This window comes from Hemiscyllium ocellatum, chromosome 32 (genome assembly GCF_020745735.1).
Source record: "Hemiscyllium ocellatum isolate sHemOce1 chromosome 32, sHemOce1.pat.X.cur, whole genome shotgun sequence".
NCBI classification, from domain to species: Eukaryota; Metazoa; Chordata; class Chondrichthyes; order Orectolobiformes; family Hemiscylliidae; genus Hemiscyllium; species Hemiscyllium ocellatum.
Window position 1 is genome coordinate 41,753,093 of NC_083432.1, and position 22,638 is coordinate 41,775,730.

At 39.1% G+C, this 22,638-nt stretch overlaps 1 protein-coding gene across 4 annotated transcripts; it reads right to left on the bottom strand.

Annotated features, from left to right (window-relative positions):
- Positions 1 to 3,330: 3,330 nt before the first annotated feature.
- scrn2 (secernin 2) lies at positions 3,331 to 21,810 on the bottom strand. Of its 4 annotated transcripts, none has more exons than XM_060848735.1 (9): positions 21,682 to 21,810; positions 19,422 to 19,596; positions 17,850 to 18,031; positions 15,629 to 15,828; positions 13,331 to 13,543; positions 12,103 to 12,271; positions 10,810 to 10,990; positions 9,010 to 9,204; positions 3,331 to 6,599 (listed from the first exon to the last, which is right to left on the bottom strand). In XM_060848735.1, the coding sequence occupies exons 2-8, from the start codon at positions 19,593 to 19,595 to the stop codon at positions 9,046 to 9,048; spliced, it is 1,278 nt and encodes a 425-aa protein (XP_060704718.1). In that variant the 5' UTR covers position 19,596; positions 21,682 to 21,810; the 3' UTR covers positions 3,331 to 6,599; positions 9,010 to 9,045. The 4 variants fall into 4 exon arrangements, with proteins under 4 accessions (XP_060704718.1, XP_060704716.1, XP_060704715.1 ...); XM_060848733.1 differs by having other exon boundaries at positions 3,331 to 7,756; XM_060848732.1 differs by having other exon boundaries at positions 3,331 to 9,204.
- Between the last annotated feature and the right edge of the window lie 828 nt (positions 21,811 to 22,638).

Genomic DNA, 22,638 nt, shown 5'->3' on the forward strand with positions numbered 1-22,638 from the left:
GCAACCGCCGGGCCCGGACAATCAAAGAGAGCGCAAACCGCCCAAGAGAATCCCCCCTGTGCCTCCTTTGGTGTCGGAGAGTGCTCAGGCGCACACCCTAGTGGCAGAGCCCGCGCACCGCTTCCAACTCAGCCGCCCACGAAAAGTTTCTCGGAACTCCGTCCAACTCTAAAGAGCAGTACTGGACAGGACGCCGGGAGTGACCGCTGACAGATAAATCGATGGAAAAGGTAGCGAAAGCAAAATTCCTCGAGGTCGCTGGAGGTGGCAGGACAGGTGGAGAGAAGTATATGGGAGAAAAGCAGGAGTTTGGCACAAGGTAATGAGACTCATTTAATGAGCTAGTGCAGGCACAATGGGCCAAATGGCCTCCTTCTGTACTGTACAGGTGGAGAGAGCAATAAAGAAAGTATTCTTTCTCCTTGGCTTTGTTACTAATCAGAAGTCGCAGGTTGTAGTCCAGCAGACTTATTTGAAATCACTTTCTAAACGATGCCCCTTCGTCAGGAGCACGAAGAGTAACAGAGCAAGGAGGTGATGCTGAACTGGCTTTACACACTTGCTTCACTTTAGCTTGAGTACAATGTACAGTTCTAGGTGTCGGTGATTCTGAAAACTGAGTTAAAGAGTTCAGGTGGATAACCCTTCAGTAAAATTTATTTTGGTCTCAAACTGATTGCTCAGAGAATGATAGAAAGGATGCGAACGTGTTGGAGAGGTTTACAAGGACACTTTCAGAGATGAGGAAATTTTGACACGGGGATGGATTGAAGAAGTTGGAACTATTCCCCATGAAAAGGCAGATGAGAGGAGATCCAATTAAGGTATTCAAACTCGCGAGAGGGCTGGATATGTGCGGAGAAACGGTTCTCTCTCCTAAAAAGAACAGGCGGAGTTAGTGTATGGAATGTGCTGCTTGAAAGTGTGGTGAAGGCAGGTTCAGTTGAGGCGTTGAAAAAAAAGTCATTGAATGATTATTTGGACAAAAGTAAGTATATGGGAGGAAAGCAGGAGTTTGGCACAAGGTAATGAGACTCATTTAATGAGCTAGTGCAGGCACAATGGGCCAAATGGCCTCCTTCTGTACTGTATTACTTTTGTATTTCAATGATTCTGAAAACAGAGTTAAAGTTTCATGTGGATAACCCTTACAGCAGAATTTATTTCACTCCCCTAAACTCCGATTGCTCAGAATGACACCAGTACCGAAATGTTTATAATCAGAAAAAATCTTGGGTGGTGGTAAAACAATTTTACTTGGAGCATAAAAATGTGGGCAAAACTACAGGATAAGCCTACAAGACCACTTCACACAATAAAACAAAAAGGAATTGGAAACAGATGGAGTGAAAAATCAGGAGAGAGACCAGGGAAGGTTGACTGGCACCCAGAGATAATGAGAACTCAGCCTCAAAACTTTGGCAAATCCAGTTGAAGATCATTTGCTGCATTTCTTTTGAAGACTCAGTGAGCCAATGCTGGAAAGAAAAGTCTGTGTTGAGTGCCACGCGTGGAGTTGTCCCTCGCCAATAATGCAGGATTTTCTCTGCTGACGCCTGGTTTGCAGAGTTGGTGTCTGCCTTGCAGCTTCTGAAACCACATGTTGTCATGATCGCAAATTCCTACCACAGCTGGTTGGCACCTCTGTCTGTGTTGCTTTTCAGCTAGAGTTTCCCCACTTGTCACAACTGATGTGGAGAGCTTTCATGAGGAAGATTAAATCAGGAGAAAAAGCCCAAAGCAAAAAGAGAGAAAGCAGGAGATGAAGGGATGGAGTGAGGATAGCATGAATTAGGAGCAACAGCCAGTCAATCTGACCATGGCTGCTTCTCGACCCCATTTTCCCAACCACCTCCCCAATCCTTTGATTCTAAAATTCAACAATATAAACCATAGTTTTAAATACTCAACAGAGCTTCCGCAATAGACTAGAAGGTTTGAGTTATAAAGGAGAGGCTAGGACATTTTTCTGTGGAGTGGAGGAGGCTGAGGGGTGAACTTGTAGCAGCTAATAAAATTATGAGGAGCATAGATAAGATGAATAGCCAAGATTTCTTCCCCAGATTAGGAGAGTCCAAATCTAGATGGCATAATTTTAAGGTGAGACAGGAGACATTTAAAAGGGACCTGAGAGGCAATGGTTTTACAAAAGGGGTGGTGCAAATATCGAATGAGCTGGCAGAGGAATTGGTAGAAGTAGATACAATTACACCATTTAAAGACGTTTGCACAGATACATGGATAGGAAAGGTTGAGAGGGAAAATGGGCTAAATGCTGGCAAATGGGACTAGTTCGGTTTAGGAACCCTGGTCAGCATGGACAAGTTGGCCGAAGGGTCTGTTTCCAAGCAGCATGACACTATAAAAGATTTACAAATCTTTGAAAAGAATTTTTTAAAAAGTCAACAATTTTTCAGGGATGATCTAACAGATACCTTTAAGATTATAGAAGACATCTGACAGGATAGTGTAGCTGCCTTTCCATTTGTTAGGGTGGTGGTAGACCTGAACTGGGGGTCATGAATGAAAGAAAAAGCTAAGTAGTCATCGATAAATCCAATATATAATTCAGAAGAAACTTTCTTTATCCAGCAAAATGGTTAGAACGTGGACCTTCCTTTTGCAGTCGAGTTGACTAGTGGAAAGTTTTCCCAAAGGAGACTGGACAAATATAAAAGAAAATATTAAAAGCAAATACAGATATGGTTAGGTGAAGTCAGGTCTGAGGAGGCTTGTAAAGTATGACTTGTTTCTGGGCTACAGAATCTATGCTTTTTTTTATTCTTCTTAAATCAAAAGGAAGAGTGTTTCTTAGCACTAATTCTAGGGTGTTATGATAGCTGATCATATAAGTCAAATCATAGGATCCCTAAAGTGTGAAATAGGCCATTCAGCCTATTGAGTCCACACTGACCCTATGAACAGCATCTCACCCAGACCCACTCTTCCTCTCCCATCCCTGTTACTCTGCATTTTCCATGGCCAATCCACCTAGCCTGCCCATCTTTGGACTGTGGGAGGAAACCGGAGCACCCGGCAGAAACTCACGCGGGCATGGGGAGAATGTTTGTGTGAAGTTCGCACAGTCGACTAAGGCTGGAATCGAACCTGGGTCCCTGGCGCAGTGAGGCAGCAGCTGTGACACCCGTGATCTACACCAAGAAACAACCTCATTGTAGACCTGGAATCTCTCTAGTCTGAGAGCTAGCGCCACACTAATTTGCTAAATGAATTGCCCAATATTTTATTTCAAGGGTGAGGAAGTTCCCAGTGAATAAAAATACTATTTACCCCACTCCTGAAGCTATTGTGTCCCTTTAAAATAAAACATTTGTACAGTCATTTTTGTAATTTATTAGTTAACAGCATCATAAATAATACAGAAACATTTCACAGTCTGTGACAGAGTAACTTCACTTGGCTGTTCTCAGAACATTTTTCTAACACATTTTTCATTAGACTTGGTATTTATTGCACACCACAAGTTATGCCAACATTTTCTTTGACATAGTCTTAAACTAACATGTATTTTTCCTTCCCTTTGTCTCACATTCTAGTCTACAAAGAGGGAAAGGGTATTATTCATCTGTATTGCTCACATAATGCAGAACAATGGTTGGCATTTTGACATTTACCAATAACGGCTCATTTCTATGCTTTGAAACCCTAAACCTTGCTTGAAATCCATGGTGCAACGCAAGCTTGGAGCTCTCATTTTTGTAGATTTAACCATTTTCTATTCTCTACTGTTAATGCATGCATATAAATTTCTGTCTTATTTGCATTAATTTGTATGTTACCTCACTTGCAGCAGGTGTAAGTTGGGTTAAAAACAGTTCAGGTAGGAATTGGAGGCAAGCACATTACCCCATTCACTGAAAATGCAGGGCAAGAGAAATTAAAAACCTTTCAAAAGGGTTGGGTGCCCATTTTTGCACATTCCAAAACAATTCCAGCAAATCAAAAGGCAGCTCAAATTCTTTTTGCAGTAAATTACAACTCAGTTGGAAAAACATAATGCATTTTGGGGAGGAGATAGAAATGAAGTGGACAGTTTCAATATATATTTTTTTGAAATTGTATTTCAAATTTTAGAAATGTTCACAGTTCACTCTAATAAGGGGAGTTTCTGGCCCTAAAATCTCTAGAGTTAACACTGCTTCATTAAGATCATGGAGGACAAGGGTGATTGTAGGGGTGATTCCAAATTTATGACATGATTGGAATTCTTTGCCTGATGACTGTGCCCTGCGGAATGTTAAAGGATGAAACAAAAAAAAAAGTGCTCCTTTTTGTCTCTAACCAAAAAGGCAGTAAATGGAGTCACAAGTGCAACATTTCCAAGCATGTGACCATCTCAAGATGATTTGTTTGGTGAGGGCATTAATTACAGGGGGCAAAATAAAAAAAGGCCATCTCCTGCTCTTCGTTAAAAGAGGAATTTCACCCCCACAGAACTGGAGACAGGGAGACGCCAGTAAGTGTATGTTTTCAACATGCAGGATTATACGGCAATTTAGTGGATTACACTTCCCCTTTAATTAATTCTGTAATATAAATGGCCTCTTAAGACTCAGGATCCCTTTAAATTGGATATACTGTACAATTTTCCCTTCGCTGATGTCAGATCAGTACCAAACAGGATTTCAAATAGAATATTATAAGGTTGAAATAAGTACAGTCTGGTTAAAACTGTACAACCAGCCTTCAACTTAACTAGCCAAGCTTTTTCTTTTTAAATATAAATGATAAATAAATATAAAGACCACCATTTTAGCAAATAAAATTGTGTGTCCTTCAAATGTGGCAAAGTAAGATTTTTTTCTGTCAAACTGCATCAATTTTCTATATTTCTTCTGAAGTCTCTCCCTGGTCTCTCCCAAAGGCTCTGGCTCTAAATGAAAATTGGGATTATTTAGAGGGAAGGGTGACTCATATTTTTCTTTTCTGCAAAACAAAGTGTTTCAGCTTGTAAACATCAGGGAGAATGCAAGAATTTCAAACAATCGCAAAGATGTATACTACACAAAAACAGGGTGCTGATCAGTTGGCTGGTCAACTCTATTTGATAAGAAAGCCAAGTGCCTTTGTTTGAACTTGGAAGTATATAGCTTCCATGTTGCTTTCTCCATGGCAATGCATTGGCCAAGCAGAGTTATCATCCAAACCAAATCAGCAGCTTTTCCCATGACTCATGAAAAACTAGAATCCAAGTTCAGTTGGTAATAGCAAAGGCAAATGGAATGTTGGCCTTTATTTCAGAGGGAATGGAGTACAAAAGTCAGAGATTTTGCTACAACTCTCCAAGGTACTAGTCAGGTCACCTGGGAATATTGCGAACATTTTTGGGCCCCATTTGTAAGAAACGATATACTGCCATTGGAGGCATTCCAGTGAAGGGGAGAGAGACAATGACCTAACAGTAGTAGTGCTGGGCTGTTAATCCAGAGACCCAGCTAGTGTTTGGGAACCTGGGTTCAAATCTCACCATGGGAGATGGTGGAATTTAAATTCAATTTTAAAAAAAAGAGAGTCTGGAATTAAGAGTCTAATGATGACCATGTATATTGCCTTCCTTACCTGGTCTAGCCTCCTTGAAATTAGGGTTGGGCAATAAATGCCAACCTAGTAGTGATACGCTTATCCCATTTGAATGAATAAAAAAAAATTCATTGGTTTGATTCTTGGTTTGGATGGACTCTGTGGAGAAGGTCAAGTAGATTGGGCATGTACTTATTGAATATAGAATAAGGAGGGTTCACTTTTTTTCAAGAATACAAAGATTCTTCAACACTTGATGGGGTACCTGTGGAATAGTTACTTCACCTTGTGGATGAGTATGAGAATAAGAGGGCGTGCATTTAATAGAGACATTAGTAAATATTTTTGAGGGCTGTAAATCTGCAGAATTCTTTAGCACAGAGGCTGTTGAAGTTGGCTCACTATGTTCATGCAAGGCTGAGACAGATATTTTTAATCAGTAGAAGGAATCAAGGGTTCTGTAGAAAACACAGCAAAGTGGAATTGAGAGTTTTCAGATCAGTCATGATTTCATTGAATGGCAGAGCAGACTCAAAAGGCTGAATGGCCCACTTTTATGTCTATGGTCTTTCTGTATGTAGTATAAAACCATGATAATTTGAAATTTGGTATTCTTGCATTAGTCCTGCTGAGTCCAATACAAAGAACTTTCACCACATGTTTCGCTTATCTAAAATATTCAAGTTTTGTACAACCAAGCCTTTGTTTCAGTTGTTCCAAGGCCCTCCAACCCTCAAAATAACTGCAACAGTGTTTGCAAATTTAAAACATTAACATAACAGAAAGCAACCACAATACACAAAAGCAAAAGAATCCAGGAAATCAGAAATAAAAACAGAAATTACATTAAGCAATCAGGTCTGGCAGCATGTGTCATGGATGATTTCTCACACAAACAATGCCTTTACATTGTTTTAGAGTATTTTCTATTTTTGTTTCAGTAAGTACCAACCATTAAAACAGATCAAGACTTGCTCCATCCCTTACACCAAATTACCACAACTACTCACTGGACACACACGGGCCACAGAATTGAAGATCAAGACTCCAAATAATCTCTGCAACAGCGGAAAGACAACATTAAAAACAGTCTTAAAAAAAAAGAATAACTTGACCTGTAAAGGACAGATAGGCAGCATTTCATTTAAAATGCAGTCTTTTTCCCCTTTATCTTTCTCCCCCATGCCTCACCACCCCAATTGTTGCAGGACACCAATACAAGCCTATACTTCACCCACTTGAAAAGTCTTTTTGCCCATGACTGTGCAATGAATGGCAGTAAGTTATACAAGTTTGCAGAGGAATTATGTTCACACCTGGGCATTTTCAAGCAGCACTCATTCAATGTCATTTACGAGCAAGATTCGAGGCACGGTTCTCTTTCCATGACAGGACATGAGACAATTAAACATCTTGATTTTCATTTTTTAAAAAATTAAAGTCAGACTGTCAGCAGGGACAGTGACTAAAACTGGCGTTTTCCCAAACCCATCTGTACAAAGCTGCTGCTTCATGCAGTAACCCTATATTTTTAGATAAACTTCCAGAGGGAAGAAAGAGGATATTTTTAAGAAATTACTGGACCAATTTAAACACCAGCTGAATAGGGCATTGCTGTCATAGCAATATATTTCATAGAACACATTACTAAAGTAAGTGAACACTTAAGTAACTTTTTTCAAAAACAGTAATCACAGCTCTATTAATTTTAATGAAAAATGTCTCAGTTTGTGGATTAATGTAACATTTCTCAGCTCATGGCCGCCAACGTTAGATTTTAGGTTATTCCTGGTCTACAGTTGCCTGAACACACAAATATTGCCTAATATTAATAAGATGAACACAGTTGATTTGAAATCACAAACCTAAAATCTGTTTTAAGCTGATTATTCCCAACATTAACCTACTGTTTAGTGGGTCACGTTAATTAGCTTTAATTAGGAATAGCTGTGTTAAAACTCTACAAAAGGGATACTTTCTCTTGAAATGGAAGCATATCTCAATACTTATTTCGCTGCCAATCAGCAATGACAAAAGACGATTTTTCCATTAGTTAAAAATCAGTATATCAGCAAATCCACAGGCAGGGGAGAGAGTTTTCAACAGATATGGTGAGGCATTTGTGTATGCATGAGTCACATTCAATGGCTTCAAGCAAGATATCCATTTGCTTTACTTTCTCTGGTCAATGGTCCAACAGTTGATTGACCACAATCTTCAAATTAAAAAAAAAAGTGGAAAGAGATATATTAAGAGGGCAACAGAAGGAAGTTAAACACTTTTTTCTTTGATAAAAACTGAAAGACCTGCAAATCCGAAAGAAAAACAGAAGTTACTGGAAAAGCTCAACAGGTCAGGCAGCATCGGAGGAAAGAAATCAGAGTTAATGTTTCGGTCCAGTGACCTTTCCTCAGAATCATTCTGAGGAATGCTGACAGACGTGCTGAGCTTTTCCAGCAATTTCTGTTTTTGTTTCATTCATTGATAATTGAAAATTTCTTGACATACAGAAACTCTCTCATTGTTCTTCCTTTTAAATTGTATTCAGTAGAGTTGCTTATGACACTTTATCCCTCCTAGTTTCTCTTACTTGGGGGTGGCAATTCATACTAAACATTTTTCTATTCGGCTCTGGTAACTTTCCTTCATCTTGTCCTGTTCTGTCCAGAGAGACCGACAGATTCAGACAGTTGGGTAACCAGAGCACTAATGAACTGTGTGGTTTAAAAGACTCCGTATGCAAAGAAGTTACACAAAAAGCCCAGATGACTCATCTCTTACAACCATCCATCAAATCATTCATTAATATGAATCATCACCCACAAAATTGCATTTGATCTGGGATCTTTCAACATTGTGAACAAATTTTAAAAGGCATAGCAGGATTACAAGTAATTCTTCTGATAATTAACTGGAATTCTGTGTGTTGATCTTTAACAATTTGTCTTCGGAGACCAATTCCGAATTTTCTGTTTTTGTGAATCAGTTTTGGATAAAATATAATAGCCACATTAAAACTGGAATCATCTCCTCGATTGCAAGTTCCTCAACACATTATTTGATCTGCAGAACAATTGTTACATAAATCGTGAATATGAAATTTCAGATTTGCATAGATGCATATACTTTATTGGATTCCCATTTCTTACACTGATTCATATCGACTTTAGGTATGGCTGTACTCTAATTTAATTGGCAAAACTGCTGTAGATGAATATCAGCAAAATGAGTACATGTTTAGATCTAACTCCCAGAACACACTCAAGAAAGAAGCTCCTGGAATTATATACACAACTATGGTATACTGTCAAGACTCATTGGATAGTCAACAGACTGGATTACTCCAAATGATTCCTTCCAATTCCAACTGCAGTATACATTTCCAAAATGCACCCTGTGCAAGGACAGTCCCCAAGCTGGATTTGAAACACACTGTACATAACAAATTATTAACAGAGTGAGAATTACCTAAACCGGATTTGCAGCAGTTTCATACTTGACAGTTTATTTGTAAAATTTGATCTCTGTGTCAACACAATCAAAGAACAGATCAGTCATCTCCTCTGGATCAAACGTTCCTCCACTAGTCAGCATGTTTTTGATTGCATTCAATGCTTGTCGCTCAAGGTTTTGCATGGTCTGGTGCAACTTTGCACCGTCCTCCTGAAAGGAAACAAGTGTTACAGTGATGTACATTAGTAAGAATCCTTGCAAAGTTCTCACCTCAATCCTATTTCTTCCCATCACTCCACATGCCAGTGTGCTTACTCAACCATTCAATGTGTTCTTAAATTGATAAGTTAAAATGGAGAATCAAGGCTCAGAATAGTCAAAAGGAAGGAAGGTAGAGAGAGTAGAATCAGGAAACACTGTTTCAATGATGCCAAATATTGGATTGTAAAAGGGAGAAAGGACTGAGAAAGATAGATAAAGAGATCCAAAAGTTTTAAAGGGCAAGGAAATAACTCCTTACAATGTTTTTGTAATAGGACCAGCATTTGTTGCCCATTCTTAATTGCTATCCATATGGTCTTGCTAAACCAATTGAATATTAGAGTTCACAGGTTAGTAACATGCATTTAAACAGGAGGCCTTGACAGATTACTGCAGAGCATCTAACAGATGGTATACAGTACTACCTTCATGTACATGAGTCTTGCCTGCAATACTGGAGATAGGAATGGAATATGCATTGCTTGACAAAAACAAAAGGAAGGGTTTCTAAAGGAATCCTGACTAATCATATTGAAAAGAGAGAATGGGAAATGAACATGAAGAATAAAAGTAGGTTTGCCAATTTTGATTGTACATATTCCTGGAGGTTTCAGCAATGTTCGCCCAACTGCAACAGACTCAGTTTCACTTCAAAAATTATTGGGAGACAAGGAGGATGTTTTCCACGAAAGAAAAGCACAATTCTTTATTAAAATAACTCCATCATTCTCCTACTCGGAACAATGACAAGGATGAATGTTTAATTTCTGGATGTCCATGACAATCTGAAGGCTTTGTAATAAAACTGACGTGGCGGATATTGACTTAGTGGGAAGATTGTATGAACCGCAGGTCTGACGTCAACTGCACAAAGCAATAATTACATCCTATATAATTCTCACAGGGAAAAGTCCCACAAGAAAATGGAATGTTAACATTTTTCAATGTAACGAAGTGGATATCAAAACTTCTGTTGAATACAAGCAGCCTGGTAAAGTGGGGAATGCAGCAAAATCAACAATAATACTTAAGCACAAACTAACATGGCAAGCATTTCCAGCAATGTTGCATACCCATCCCACAGGGGTGAGGGGCCCAGAGCAAGTCATATTCAGTGAGATATCCCTTTCCAACCTGGTAAGTTACGCTGGGCTTCACCCTAGGCTCTTCAAATTTTCCTTCCATTCCGCAAATGAAGGTTTACCCTCATTCTGCCCAATGGATTCCCCAGATGCCTACAATCCCAGCCTGGAGTGGTTGCTCCCATTAGCCCTACCCTAGGGAACTGTTAAATGAAGGTGCAACTATTTCTTATACAGTAGAATTTGGAAAGCCTGTGATTCAAGAGAATACTTGCTCTTCCCCTGTACCATCTTGTTCTTCATCTCCAAACACATCACTCTATAATTAGCAATTAGATTGGATGGGCTAGCAGTTATATGATAGCTAGAGATTTTGGTAGATTATCCCATTTTCTGGTAGATGACCAGAGCCTTATGAAGTTAATGTTACAGCTGATGAGTTATTCTTTGCCAATAAAAAGATAATTAATACCTGTCCACTCTCCATCACAGCTCTGGCCTGTTGGTGGGCCTGGTATAATTCATGTCTGCGATCCAGTTTTCTCTGGAACCGAGGCTGTTTCCTCACAGGATCATCGTCACCATAATTCGGAGAAATCACCATCGGGACTGGCATGACATCATTGATAAAGATGAAGGGTTTGAAGACAGATCTATTAATAGATGTTTTAAAAATAAAATTAGTGTGGAGTGCAAAGGAATAGAGGGAAGTCATACAACAGTCACCACAAACCATCCTATTACCCACTCACTCCCAGACACAAAAATGTTTTTCAAAAATTTATGATTTCTCTTCTCGATGCAGAAAAATCAAAGTCATCAAGTCAAATCAAAACGCAAAGCAAACTTGGAAATAATTTTTGTTATAATGTGTACCCATACATTTTACAAATGACTACATTCAAGTTTCACTTCAAGACCATGACAGTAGGAGATAAAGGTAAAGTTAAAGTCATCATAGTGTTACTAGATCGTAGGGCTGCTCTCTCAGAGAGAGATGACTGCGATGGTTTAACCAGAGGGTCACCCTGCATTGAAAAAAAATGCCAACATTCCATTTAAAAGGATATCAAAATTTCTGTTGCATAAGAGAGCCCTTCATGATAACCTCAGCCAGTGCAGGAATTGACCTCATACTGTTAGCATTACTCTGTATCACAAACTGGCCATCCTGCTAATTAACCCCCAATACAAGGTACATCATTGCAGATTAACAAATTCATCTGATAAAACATCAAATAATGGATTGCCCCTATAGCAGAATTCATCAGAGCTTGACTTCGATATATTGGGGATAAGTTATTAGCCTAAGAAAATATCTGCTACAAGCAGGGGCGATGGTAATGCAGTTGTAATGTCACTGAACTTGAAATTCAGAAGCTCAGGCTAATGTCTATAACATGGGTTTGAATCCTACCAAACCAACTAGCGGAATTTAAATCAATTAATATTTAAAAGCCAGTCTTTTAAAAGAGTGACAATGAACCCAATGTTGATCGTCTTAAAAACTCACTTGGGTCACCAGTGCCGTATAGAGAAGGAAATCTGCTATCCTTACCTCGTCTGACCTACATGTGACTCCAGACCCACAGCAATGCAGCCAATTCTGAAAAGGCCTAGCAAGTCACTCAGTTCGAGGGCAATGAGGGACAGGCAACAAATGCTATTACTCGGGGTGCTACTTTCCATCAGAGAACAAAAGGAAAGAGCAACACAATACTGTTAAGGAAAGTTAAGAGTGTTTACCCAACTTTGGTTAACTGACCTTGAAGGGTCAGGAGTGGCTGTAAAGAAATGCACACAGGGCAAACCGGCATCCTGAGGTAGAATGGAAACCATACTGCCTGTGGTGCAGATAGTTTCGGAGTCCACGCAGATTCCACTTTCTTTATCACGTAGGATGTCCATGATAGTCTCAGCTTGGATGCTTCCTGCTGTGATGCAATGGAACATTAATATGTACAATGTTAAGTTTCTTAAACACTTCAAGATCAAAATCTTCCTTGTATCATGACTGGATCAATTGTCACTATTAACTAACTATTGGATGTATGACCTTCACTATCATGCACTACAGCAACTGTGTGACCCATCTACAATATGCCCTACAGCAACTCATCAACATCTTAACAGCATTCCAATGTACAAATTCAATTGTACCAATCTAAAACTTAGAGCTAGTCCTTTCTCAAATGAAATTAGAGAACATATCCACATGCAGATGGTGGTCCAAGTTTGGTTTTCTTTTCAAGAAACAGTGAAGTTCATTTAACTTTAAATCAAAGATTGATATACTTTCTTGTTAATCTAAAAAAGGAAGGGAAAAAAGGGTGTATGTAGGTAATTGACAATAGGTCACATGATGTCCCTGAATGGTATAACAGGCTTGAGGGGCTAAAAATCCTTGTGTTCCCAAATACCCAGGATTATCAACAATCCACCATCAAACAACTGGCCTCATGGGAAAACAAAATCACAGGCAGAAGCTTCTTTTTCTTCCCCTATGTGGGATAGGGACCAGAAAGTTGGCAAGTTGCTTAGTCAAAGGTTAACAGAAGAAGCCGTGTATTTCTTAACTTGGAAAATTCTGGAATACTGAGGAAAATTAAAGTGATTTCCAATGTGTTGTGGCATACCTTTGTGTTAGTGCCCACAGAAGTGGCCAACTGTCAATATTTTGTAAGATAAAAAAGATCTTTAATGGAGGGGGGTGTATAGGTGGAATGTAACGTAGAACTGAATTCATAGCTAAGTAGTCTTGAGCTGTACAATGTTCAGTTAATAGTGCTAGTGTTACTTTTTCTAACAATAATAATAAAGTCATTTTTTTGTATATAAATGGAAAATCTTGTGGTGTGGTTCTTTTAATTATAGTGTCATTTGAGATTTCCCTCCAGTTGTTATACCAGTAACCGTGTTTTCAACTACTCGCTCACCTGTCTAACAACACTTGTATGCAATAACATTACTTAACGATTCTGAATTTTATTCACCTTGTTTACAGAGCAGCTCCTTGCCTCCTGTGTAACGAACATTTGCAGCCTCCATTCTCGTTGCTGGGTTAGTCAGGGAGAAAACCTTGGAGAAGTTGAACTCACCAACACCACTCCACCATCCCCGACGCTGGGCGTAGTTTCGAAGCTCAGGGTGCTCAAAGCTGATCTCTGTGGTGATGGTCAGCTGATTGGAGATATTTTTTGCTCCTTCTGATAAATATAAAGAACATGCGTATAAAAGAAACTGAGTCATCTTTGTAATAGGACATAAATTTTACATCAGTCAGATCCAGTTCATTTTATTTCTCCCCCTTCAATTTGTGCCGAGGCAAGCTGGTGCTCTGGCAGTGCCAACTATTCTCAGTCACATCTCTAATTCATTAAATGTGATCCCAGACATCGGGTGAGTGAGTTAGGAAGTGTCATACTAGATTTGAAACATTAACTTTGTTTCTCTCTCCACAGAAGCTACAGTCTGAGCTTCTTCAGCATTTTCTTTTTTTTTAAATCTTAGATTTCCATCACCCCACAATCATTTATTTAATTAATTGCAGCTAACCTCATTGTGACCAAGATCATACACATTGATTGCTAGTTAGCAATTTAGAGGAACAGTCCAAATGTCAAAGAGACACCTTTTTGGAGTAAAGTAGGAAAGGGCTCGACACACAAAGGGTGGTAGAATTTCAGAACTCACTTCTGTAAATGGTTATTGACAGTAGACCAGTTGTTAATTCTAAAGAAGTGATGTGTTAGTCAAAGATACAAAGGGATGTGGAGCAACAGCAGGTAACATAGGGTGAAGATTAACCATGAATTACTAAATGACAGAACAGGCCCAAGTTAAATGGTCTCCCATGTTCCTATGATTGCAATCTCTCTTCAAACGTTCTACCCTCTACCTCCAACATGTTAAAAGCAATTCTACTATTCCTTTGAATGAACTCAACAAAGACCAGGCAACAATTTGGCATTTGTATACTACACAAATTATTTAAAGACAAGAGCTTTTTGATCATAATAAGAAGTTAGTCATCATGCTGATTCTATCAATGTCCATTTCTTGACCGTTCACTGGACACTTGGATAAGAGCAAAGACTTTACCAATCCAGTTTCCAGTCCAAACTCCACCCTCTGGAAATTGCACAACAGACAGTGGGAGAGAAGCTCAGGAACACAACTAGAATTAAGCATAACTGACCGGCATCACATTGTTACCCAATATTATCAACAATAGATATGAAGTGAATAACAATTTAAAGTCACTGAATTGTTACAGTGCAGAAAGAGGCCAATTAGCCCATCGTAACTACTCTAACTCTCAAAAATCAGCTGTGTCATTCTCCTGCCTTCTCCCTCTACCCTGCATATTGTTCCTTTCAAATAACCATCTCTTTCCCTTTTGATGTCTCCATTGAACCTGCCTCCACCATACTTTCACACAGTGCATTTCAGAACCTAACTACTCATTGCATGTAAAAGTTACCCTCCTATCCAACTTTTGCTTCTTCTACTAATTCCTTTAAATGGTCTAAGTGATTTTAATAGATAGGAGACAATCATACAACAACAATCCTGATATACCCATCTGCTACAAGTGAGCAGGATGACTAATTTTAGTTTATGATAAACCTTGATTGTACAGTCACAATTTTACCACACAGTTGTCACACACACTGACACATTTAGACTGAAGACCTTTTCATTGCTCTAAGACATAATATATCAGCATTTTGAGACTATATAGAGGCTTAGCAAATAATTCAAAGAAGCCTGGACTGAAAAACATAATACTGAACCAAATCAGCATCCTGTCAGTATTCAAAAACAAGACAAAGCCACTGGATAGTTTAGACATGTAAATAAATGATTCATGATAAAATATGAATGTGGTTGTACATTTTTATGCAAAGTGATTACACCAAGTATATAATCTATTTGGGAATTGCAATGCACCAGAGCCTAAAGCTCTTAGTCATATGGAAAGTTCCACTTGATAATAAGTTGGCTTTGTTTCTCCCCCATCCTGAGCCAGTTATTTCTCCTCTGTCAAGAATTATATAATCATAAGTTTCTTTTTGCTAAGTGGCTGAAAGGAGTTTTACATATCTTAGGTATCTGCAGTAGTTTAGAATATGGACTGTTTATTAGAGAAATGTAGTACATTTTTGCTTTGGTACTGCATTGACTTAACGGCCTCAAATGGAGTTCTGCAGATTGCAACATTGTGAAATCTTTAATATTACCTTATTAAGAGAACACAGATTAACCACAAAATGATTTTCACCATTGACCTGTAATTTGCTGAGCAGCCCAGTATTGCCCAGATGTCTCCAGTACCCATGCCTCTTTCCTATCCACGATCAGAAAAGTATTATGATAGCTGAATGCTTCTGGGGATTCTTTGCAGTTTCCACCCTGGCCATACTGCTCCAAAAGGGATGTAATAACATCAAGGGCTTCCTTTGCAGTGGAACCTCTCTCCAGTCCAAGCCTAAGGGAGGAATGGGAGACAGGATAAAGTAGGAGGAGATTACAATCTAAACTGTGCATCGTAACAGTGCAAGGGAAAAAAATCATTTGGTGAATTTCAAGAGAGGGAAAAATTGGAGGCATGTGCATTAGCTTCAATTACACGTCAGACACACAAGCTAGAGAGGCATTTTGATCGGTATACTATTATTGTAATATATTTGCAAACAAAATGCAATAGATTTAGTCACACTTACAATTCACACCCCTTTTAATAAAAATGTACAAATATTACTAATGGTGTTAAAGTGAATGAGATAGCCATGTGGCAAACATTTTGTATAAAGATACTGTCTTTTCCTGTAGTCCTCAAAGTTATTTAGATTAGCCCTTGAATACACTCTCCCTGCATATGCTTCAACAAATAATCAAATACCTGTAATTAAAGACTCCTGTGTTAGCTAGAAGTAACCACAATAAAAGGTGGTATTCACTGACAAATACTTAACAAGTTCTTCTAAAGATGGCATTTGTACAGCTCCTTTCACAAAGTCAGGAGAATCCGAAATATTTGCTTCTCTCGATCCAAATACAAGACCTAACTCATTACTATAAAATGGTTAGATGCTACCGGAAGGTAATATACAGAGCATTTTCAGACTATATGCTGTTTAGGGTGATGGCACTTGACTATTAATCTAGAAGTTTAAATCCTAACATAACAAGTAGAGCAATTGAATAGAAAAAAATGTCATCATTTTGTACATGCATAAGAAATAAAAACCAAGTACTGTGGTTAGCTCAATTGGCTGAATGGCTACAATTGTTGCAGAGTGATGTTGATATTATGCGCTCAATAACCATACTGTTATCAGCAATTCATGTCAGCCTCCCTCCTCCCCTTACCCCACAGTGTGATGTGGTGTCCCTCCATCTATATCCAACCTATAGTCTGGCCTGACCAGAGAGAGAGAGAGCGAGACAGAGACAGAGAGACAGAGACAGAGAGACAGAGATGCCTGTTGTTCCTTTGTGGACAATGATTAATTGTATGACAATCAAATTTCCAGATTTGTTACAAAAACTCAGCTGGTTCATTCTTCATTAAAAAGCAGGGCTGCCTCCACTTTCAACCCTGTCTTTACATGTTTTCTATGCATGGTAAATATAGAAAAGAGTTAATGGTTAGGAGGAAGTCATTTGCCCAATCATGTCTGTGCCAGTCAAAATAAAAAAAGGGAATATAGCCCTGTAGGTTACAGCATTTTATGTATTTATCCAAATATATTTGATATTCAATGAGGATTTTTACATTTACAATTCTTTTAGACAGAGTTCCAGACCCTCAAACCAAGATTATGTTTCTTTAATAGGCTCCTGGTTCATAGCCAAATTACTAAGGGAAATAAAATCTTCCTATCCAATTTATTTACCTAGAATAAATCTTCCTTAGCCTCTTCTGTAGAAAAACAAGCAATGTCAACCCTTCCACCTAACTAAATATCCTTTACTACCGGTAACATCCTTGCAAAACCTTCTCAATACACTTCTAGTGCAACTTACTAATGTTTTATCCAGCTTTAGAAGAACTTCCCTGTTTTTATATTGAAATGAATTTAGATAATAAAAAGATGCTAGATGAAACTCACCCTGTGTGCCTTAAACCCCGCTACATACTTAATGCTAATACTCCCATTTCAAACAGGGATAGGCAAAATTGGAATATAGGTAATTTTGACAAGATAAAAACTTAGTCCTCACATGTTATATCTAAGCATTTTTACAGCAAGGCATAAAAAAGGAAAAATATCAAACCAAAATGGCGCCAACCATTGAGTTGAAAATTCCCACTACCAAGGAGCATCCCATTAAGTCTAATCTCAAAATAGAAATTGAGTTCAAAGCTGATGCTCCATCATGCTAAGTTCCTGAAGTTCATATAAAGTAACACAGTGACTACTGTGCAGTATAACCTACTGGTTATGAAACATTTGTACTGATACAGTGGTTTTCATCTTATTATAAATGGAAAGAAGCTTCTACCTGACGAGGTCCATTCCAAGGAGTGCTTCCTCCTCATTGACAGGCTCTTTCGTCCACACGGCCTCGTTGCCAATGCAGACACCATGGCTGTTGGCACCCATTTCAGCTCCCCACAGCCAGGCCGGCTTGCTGAGAATGACTGCATGTGTTTTCTCAACCTGCTCGATTTCAATGTAGGTGCACTGTTCAATTAAAAAAAGTACACTGAGTATGGTCTGTAGCAAATACAGGCAGTTCTTCTAAAAATGATGTTGGACTGAGGTGGACAAAGTTAAAAACCCAAATGGGTACATCCATTGCTATGTGCTAAACCAAACAATCCATGTGTTATGGTACCTTAAAGAGAATTAAGTGGTGCTGTAATTGAGGTGCTTAGAATAACTAAAGGATTTTGACCAGATAGCTGGAGAAATCCCTAAAAAGAGGGTATGAACTTAAAATTAGAGCCAGTCTATTCAATAGAGACCTTAATGAAGCTAAACTATTCTAGAAAGTGGGTGGCAAAATAGACCAGGAAAGAATGTGGAAAATACCTCTACTACCTTCAGTTTACCTGAAACTCAAAATAAGATTGTAGATGTAGAAATATGGTGCCTGAAATTAGAAGACTTGTCTTTACACTATTTTTTTCAAATCAATGGAAGATAGTCATAAAATGGAAGATTGCATAAGATACATGAACATCCATAATTTGGATATAATCTTCCGTACAACAAATTTCACTTTTGAACAAAAAGTGATTTGAAGTGGTTTTCTAACTAGTAAAGGAACCTTGAATAATCATTACAGCAAATGACCTATAGGAAATGCAACAGCATAGCAAAGGAAAAATTTAACTTGAAGATCTAAATGACCAGGAAAGAGCAACCTTCATAACAGTGTAGGAAATATGGTAAGTCATATTATACAGATGCTTGACGTTTTCACTGTAAATTTTCCTATAAGAATCAGTAATTCAAATAGATTAAAACCTGTATTAAAATGAGTGGGGGGAGAAGTTAATCAATGGTATTTGCACAGTAATGTGCATGGCTAAGATTGTATCAAATCATTCTGTATCAGAAAGTGTTCGAGATTCCGTGTATCAATATGCTAGATGATAGCATAAAGCTTCAACAGGAACTCTCAATACTCAAGACTTTTAAAATTAAAAAAAGCTCAACAAATGTACCTCAAGACCATTTGCTTGCATTAATACTTTGCTCCAAAAGACAGACTCTTAAACAATGAAATGCAAATTCACAGATGCACCTCACATTTATGTACCCCACACCAGAGAACTTTCATTGAAGGCTGACAAACCAGTTGTGATTCAAGACAGTAAACTTGGACAATAATCCAATTTCCAATCATTTAATTGTCTGGGAAACTGAAAACTGTCTGCATTCAAGGACCTCCAATATAGGAAAACTTGCATTAGCAAGGCAGCAAAACAAAATTGTACTTTCTTTTTGTCTCTGTCATCACTCCACCTTCTTTATCAATAGTTTCCCTCTGAACCGAGTGTTCTCAGCACTTTTTTTCTTTATCCACAGTCAGATTCCAGATGGAAAACAGATGTTAATCTCTTACCTCTACCTTAGAGCCTGGTACATATACAGCTGCAGGAAAGTAAACCACTTCCTGAACCTCATCCCATGGTCTGTCCGAGTTCTTCCCGAAAATCACCTCTTTTCTCTCAGTGGCAGGTGGAAGAGCAACAAAGCAGTCACAAGAAGAGGGAGCACAGACGATACTAGCAGTCATTCTGTCAGAGTCAGAGAGCACCATCACTCTAAAGTCAGTATTACACAGTAACAAAGTATTTATAAACCAAAGGCTCTTGTGCCTCTTTGCTGTTCCAACTTGGATACCATCCCAACTTGGGATGATAATCGCCAATCCTTCAATTCAATTTAGCTCAAAATCCTGAAACTCCTTACCAATAGCACGGTGGAGGAAACTACATCTCAGATGACAGCAGTTCAAATGCTCCACCCTTTCAAGAGCAACTGGTGATGGCCAATAAACTCCTGCCTTGCCAGCAATGCCTAAATCCCAATAATAAATATTAAAATAAAACCACTGCTTACTTTTATTAACCCAAAAGCAAAGATCAGTTATCTTGTGCAATTTGCTAGTTTGGAGGAAATACTGAGATAGTCAATTCAGAAGCTCCTTGGTTCAATGCCTGGTATAGCTGAGTCAGACAAGATAACGGGAATGGTATTATCATTGGTCTCAATGTCCAGATTTAAAGAGGAGAGGAGACAAGTAAAGTCTTGCTCCTGCCTTCTATTCATCAACCCCCATGATAAATTGATACATAGGCAATAGTGGGCTCACATATGATGTTGTATACCTTGTTGACACACTGTTGAGGATCAAGCATAGTGAATGACTCTTGGGTGGTATGAGAAAGTGTATGTGAAAGTCTGAGATTTTCACAACATACTATTCAGCTTTTGGTTTTGGAAATGGGTCCTTTTTCAATAAAGCTCCCCCATACGAATATGATATGAAATGATTATCAATTTCCTGAACAGGTGACAAATGAGCAGTTCTGGGAGCTAAAGAGGCCCCCATTCAGCTTAAGCATGGAAGCAAACTTTTTACACCCCTGACCAAAAGTGTTTTATAACCAAAGAAACCTGGAGTGTAGTCATTGGCCTAAAATTCATGTCAGCCAATTGCCAAGAAAGATCCCACAAATTGGTCATTAACTTAAAATGTTGGCTGCTTCTCCCTCCAGAAACACTGCCAGGCCATCAAAGCATTCCCAGCTATTTATATTTTTACTTCAGAATTGCAGTGTCCTCCATATTTTCTTTTTGTTCCACACTCAAGATGGCGTTAATATCAGTTAGGGAACGATGAGAACACACTATCTTCTTCACATCACTTACAGTCATAGAGATGTACAGCATGGAAACAGACCCTTCAGTCCAAGTCATCCATGCCAACTAGATACCCCAACCCAATCTAGTCCCACCTGCTAACACCTGGTCCATATCCCTTCAAATCCTTCCTATTCATATACCCATCCAGATGCCTTTTAAATGCTGCAATTGTACTAGCCTCCACCACTTACTCAACCAGGTAAAACTAAAACGCAGGACTACTTGATTTTCAAATAAAGGAGCCACCATGTCACAGACAGGGTTAAGTGACCTCAAGTGCTGTTAAGCTCAGCCACGTCTAGTAGTAAATGATGGCGTATAATTACACAACTAATAAAAGGAAGAGGCTCCACATATCCATGCTTCAATAATCCCATGGGACTTCTCTCCATTTCCCACCCCAAATGAGACAGAGTCTCGCTTTGGCGTCCCACTACCCCCGACAGTGCAGTACTCCCTCAGTACCTGTATTTACAATGTCAAACCAAATAATGTGCTCAAGTTTTGAGAGAAGGACTTGAACTCACCACCTTCTGATTTCAGAGGGGAGGGTATTACTTACCCACTGGCAGATGTTTCTACAAAACTGAGATCCGAGGTGTGGATGTATCATTAATAATTGGTTACAGTAACTGGTCAGTTTCAGGTTACAGCTGCTATTTGCAGTTTCACTAGGCCCCAAAAAGAGCCCGGTAGGATCACAATATTATAACCTGTGGTCTGTAGTCCAAATCCTACCAAGCGAAGAGAGAGAAAAAAAAACCAAAGCTCGGGCAGAAAGAGACCCGGGAAGAAATATCAATATTCGGGCCCTGCTGACAGAGCCGCAATTAGGTGGATTCCCACCTACACCTTACACATAACAATGCCCCTCGCTCCTCCGCAAAGTCTGCGGTATTTTCCCAACAAGAGGACAAAAACACTCACTGCTACCCTCCACCAGATTTCCCTACCTTTGTTTATACAAAGTAAATCCCTGCACTGCTCAAACTGAGCTGAGATCAATGTCTGACTCTCTTCCTTTCAGAGTCAGCTGACAGTCCCAGTCCCACACACATCCACCGTTAGGTAGTAAAGTTAACCCCCTCGCTCTCTGTACGGAAGTGACCGCAGTCCAGGAAATGAGAAACCTCCGGCCAAAACGCCAAGTTGAGAGCTACCACACTCTTCCGTCAGCAACCTACTCCCACTCTGTAACAGATGTCCTGCAAAAAGTATAGCAATATGCTCTGCCACATGGTTTGTCTCTTAACCCCTTTCACTCCACAAGCTAATAATGGGAATAATTGAAAAAATTGTTTCCGTTTACATCAGAAAGAAAGCTTACATTTTTATAGCGCACTGCCATCATCGGATGTCCCAGAGTGCTTTAGAGTCAATGATGCACTTTTTAAAGTGAATTGGGTTGTTGTGATGTGGGAAATGTGGCATCTAGTTACACACAGGAAGCTCTTATAAACAGCAATGTGATAATGACCGGATAATCTGCTGAAGGATGTTCTTCAAAATATGGCCCTGAGGTCTTTTGCATCTATCCAATGTGTGTGTGTGGGGGGTGTCTCCACTTCATGACTCGTCTAAAAGCTAGAATCTCTGACACTGCAGCATGCACCAACCAGGAATTACAACTAATCCGTCTCTGAATATGCCTGAGGTTTGACAGAAGTTTATAAAATCATGAGGAGCATGGATAGGGTAAACAGCCAGGGTAGGGGAATCCAAAACTACAGGGCATAGGTTTAAGGTGGGTGGGGAACGATTTAAATGGGACCTGAGGGGCAACTTTTTTTCACAAAGAGGGTGGTACGTGTGTGAAACAAGAAGAAGTAGGTGGTGGGCTGGTACAATTACAAAATTTAAAAGGTATCTGGATGGGTACATGAATAGGAAGGGTTTAGAGGGATCAACGG

Bases quoted from the DNA above. Each gene is read 5' to 3' on its own strand.
- scrn2 (XM_060848735.1), bottom strand. From the start codon at position 19,595: ATGACTGCTAGTATCGTCTGTGCTCCCTCTTCTTGTGACTGCTTTGTT. The intron at 18,032-19,421 runs GTAAGAGATTAA...TTAATTGAACAG, and splicing joins TACCAGGCTCTAAGGTAGAG to TGCACCTACATTGAAATCGA. The intron at 9,205-10,809 runs GTATTAATTATC...GTTTCCTTTCAG, and splicing joins CTGTGATGGAGAGTGGACAG to GAGGACGGTGCAAAGTTGCA.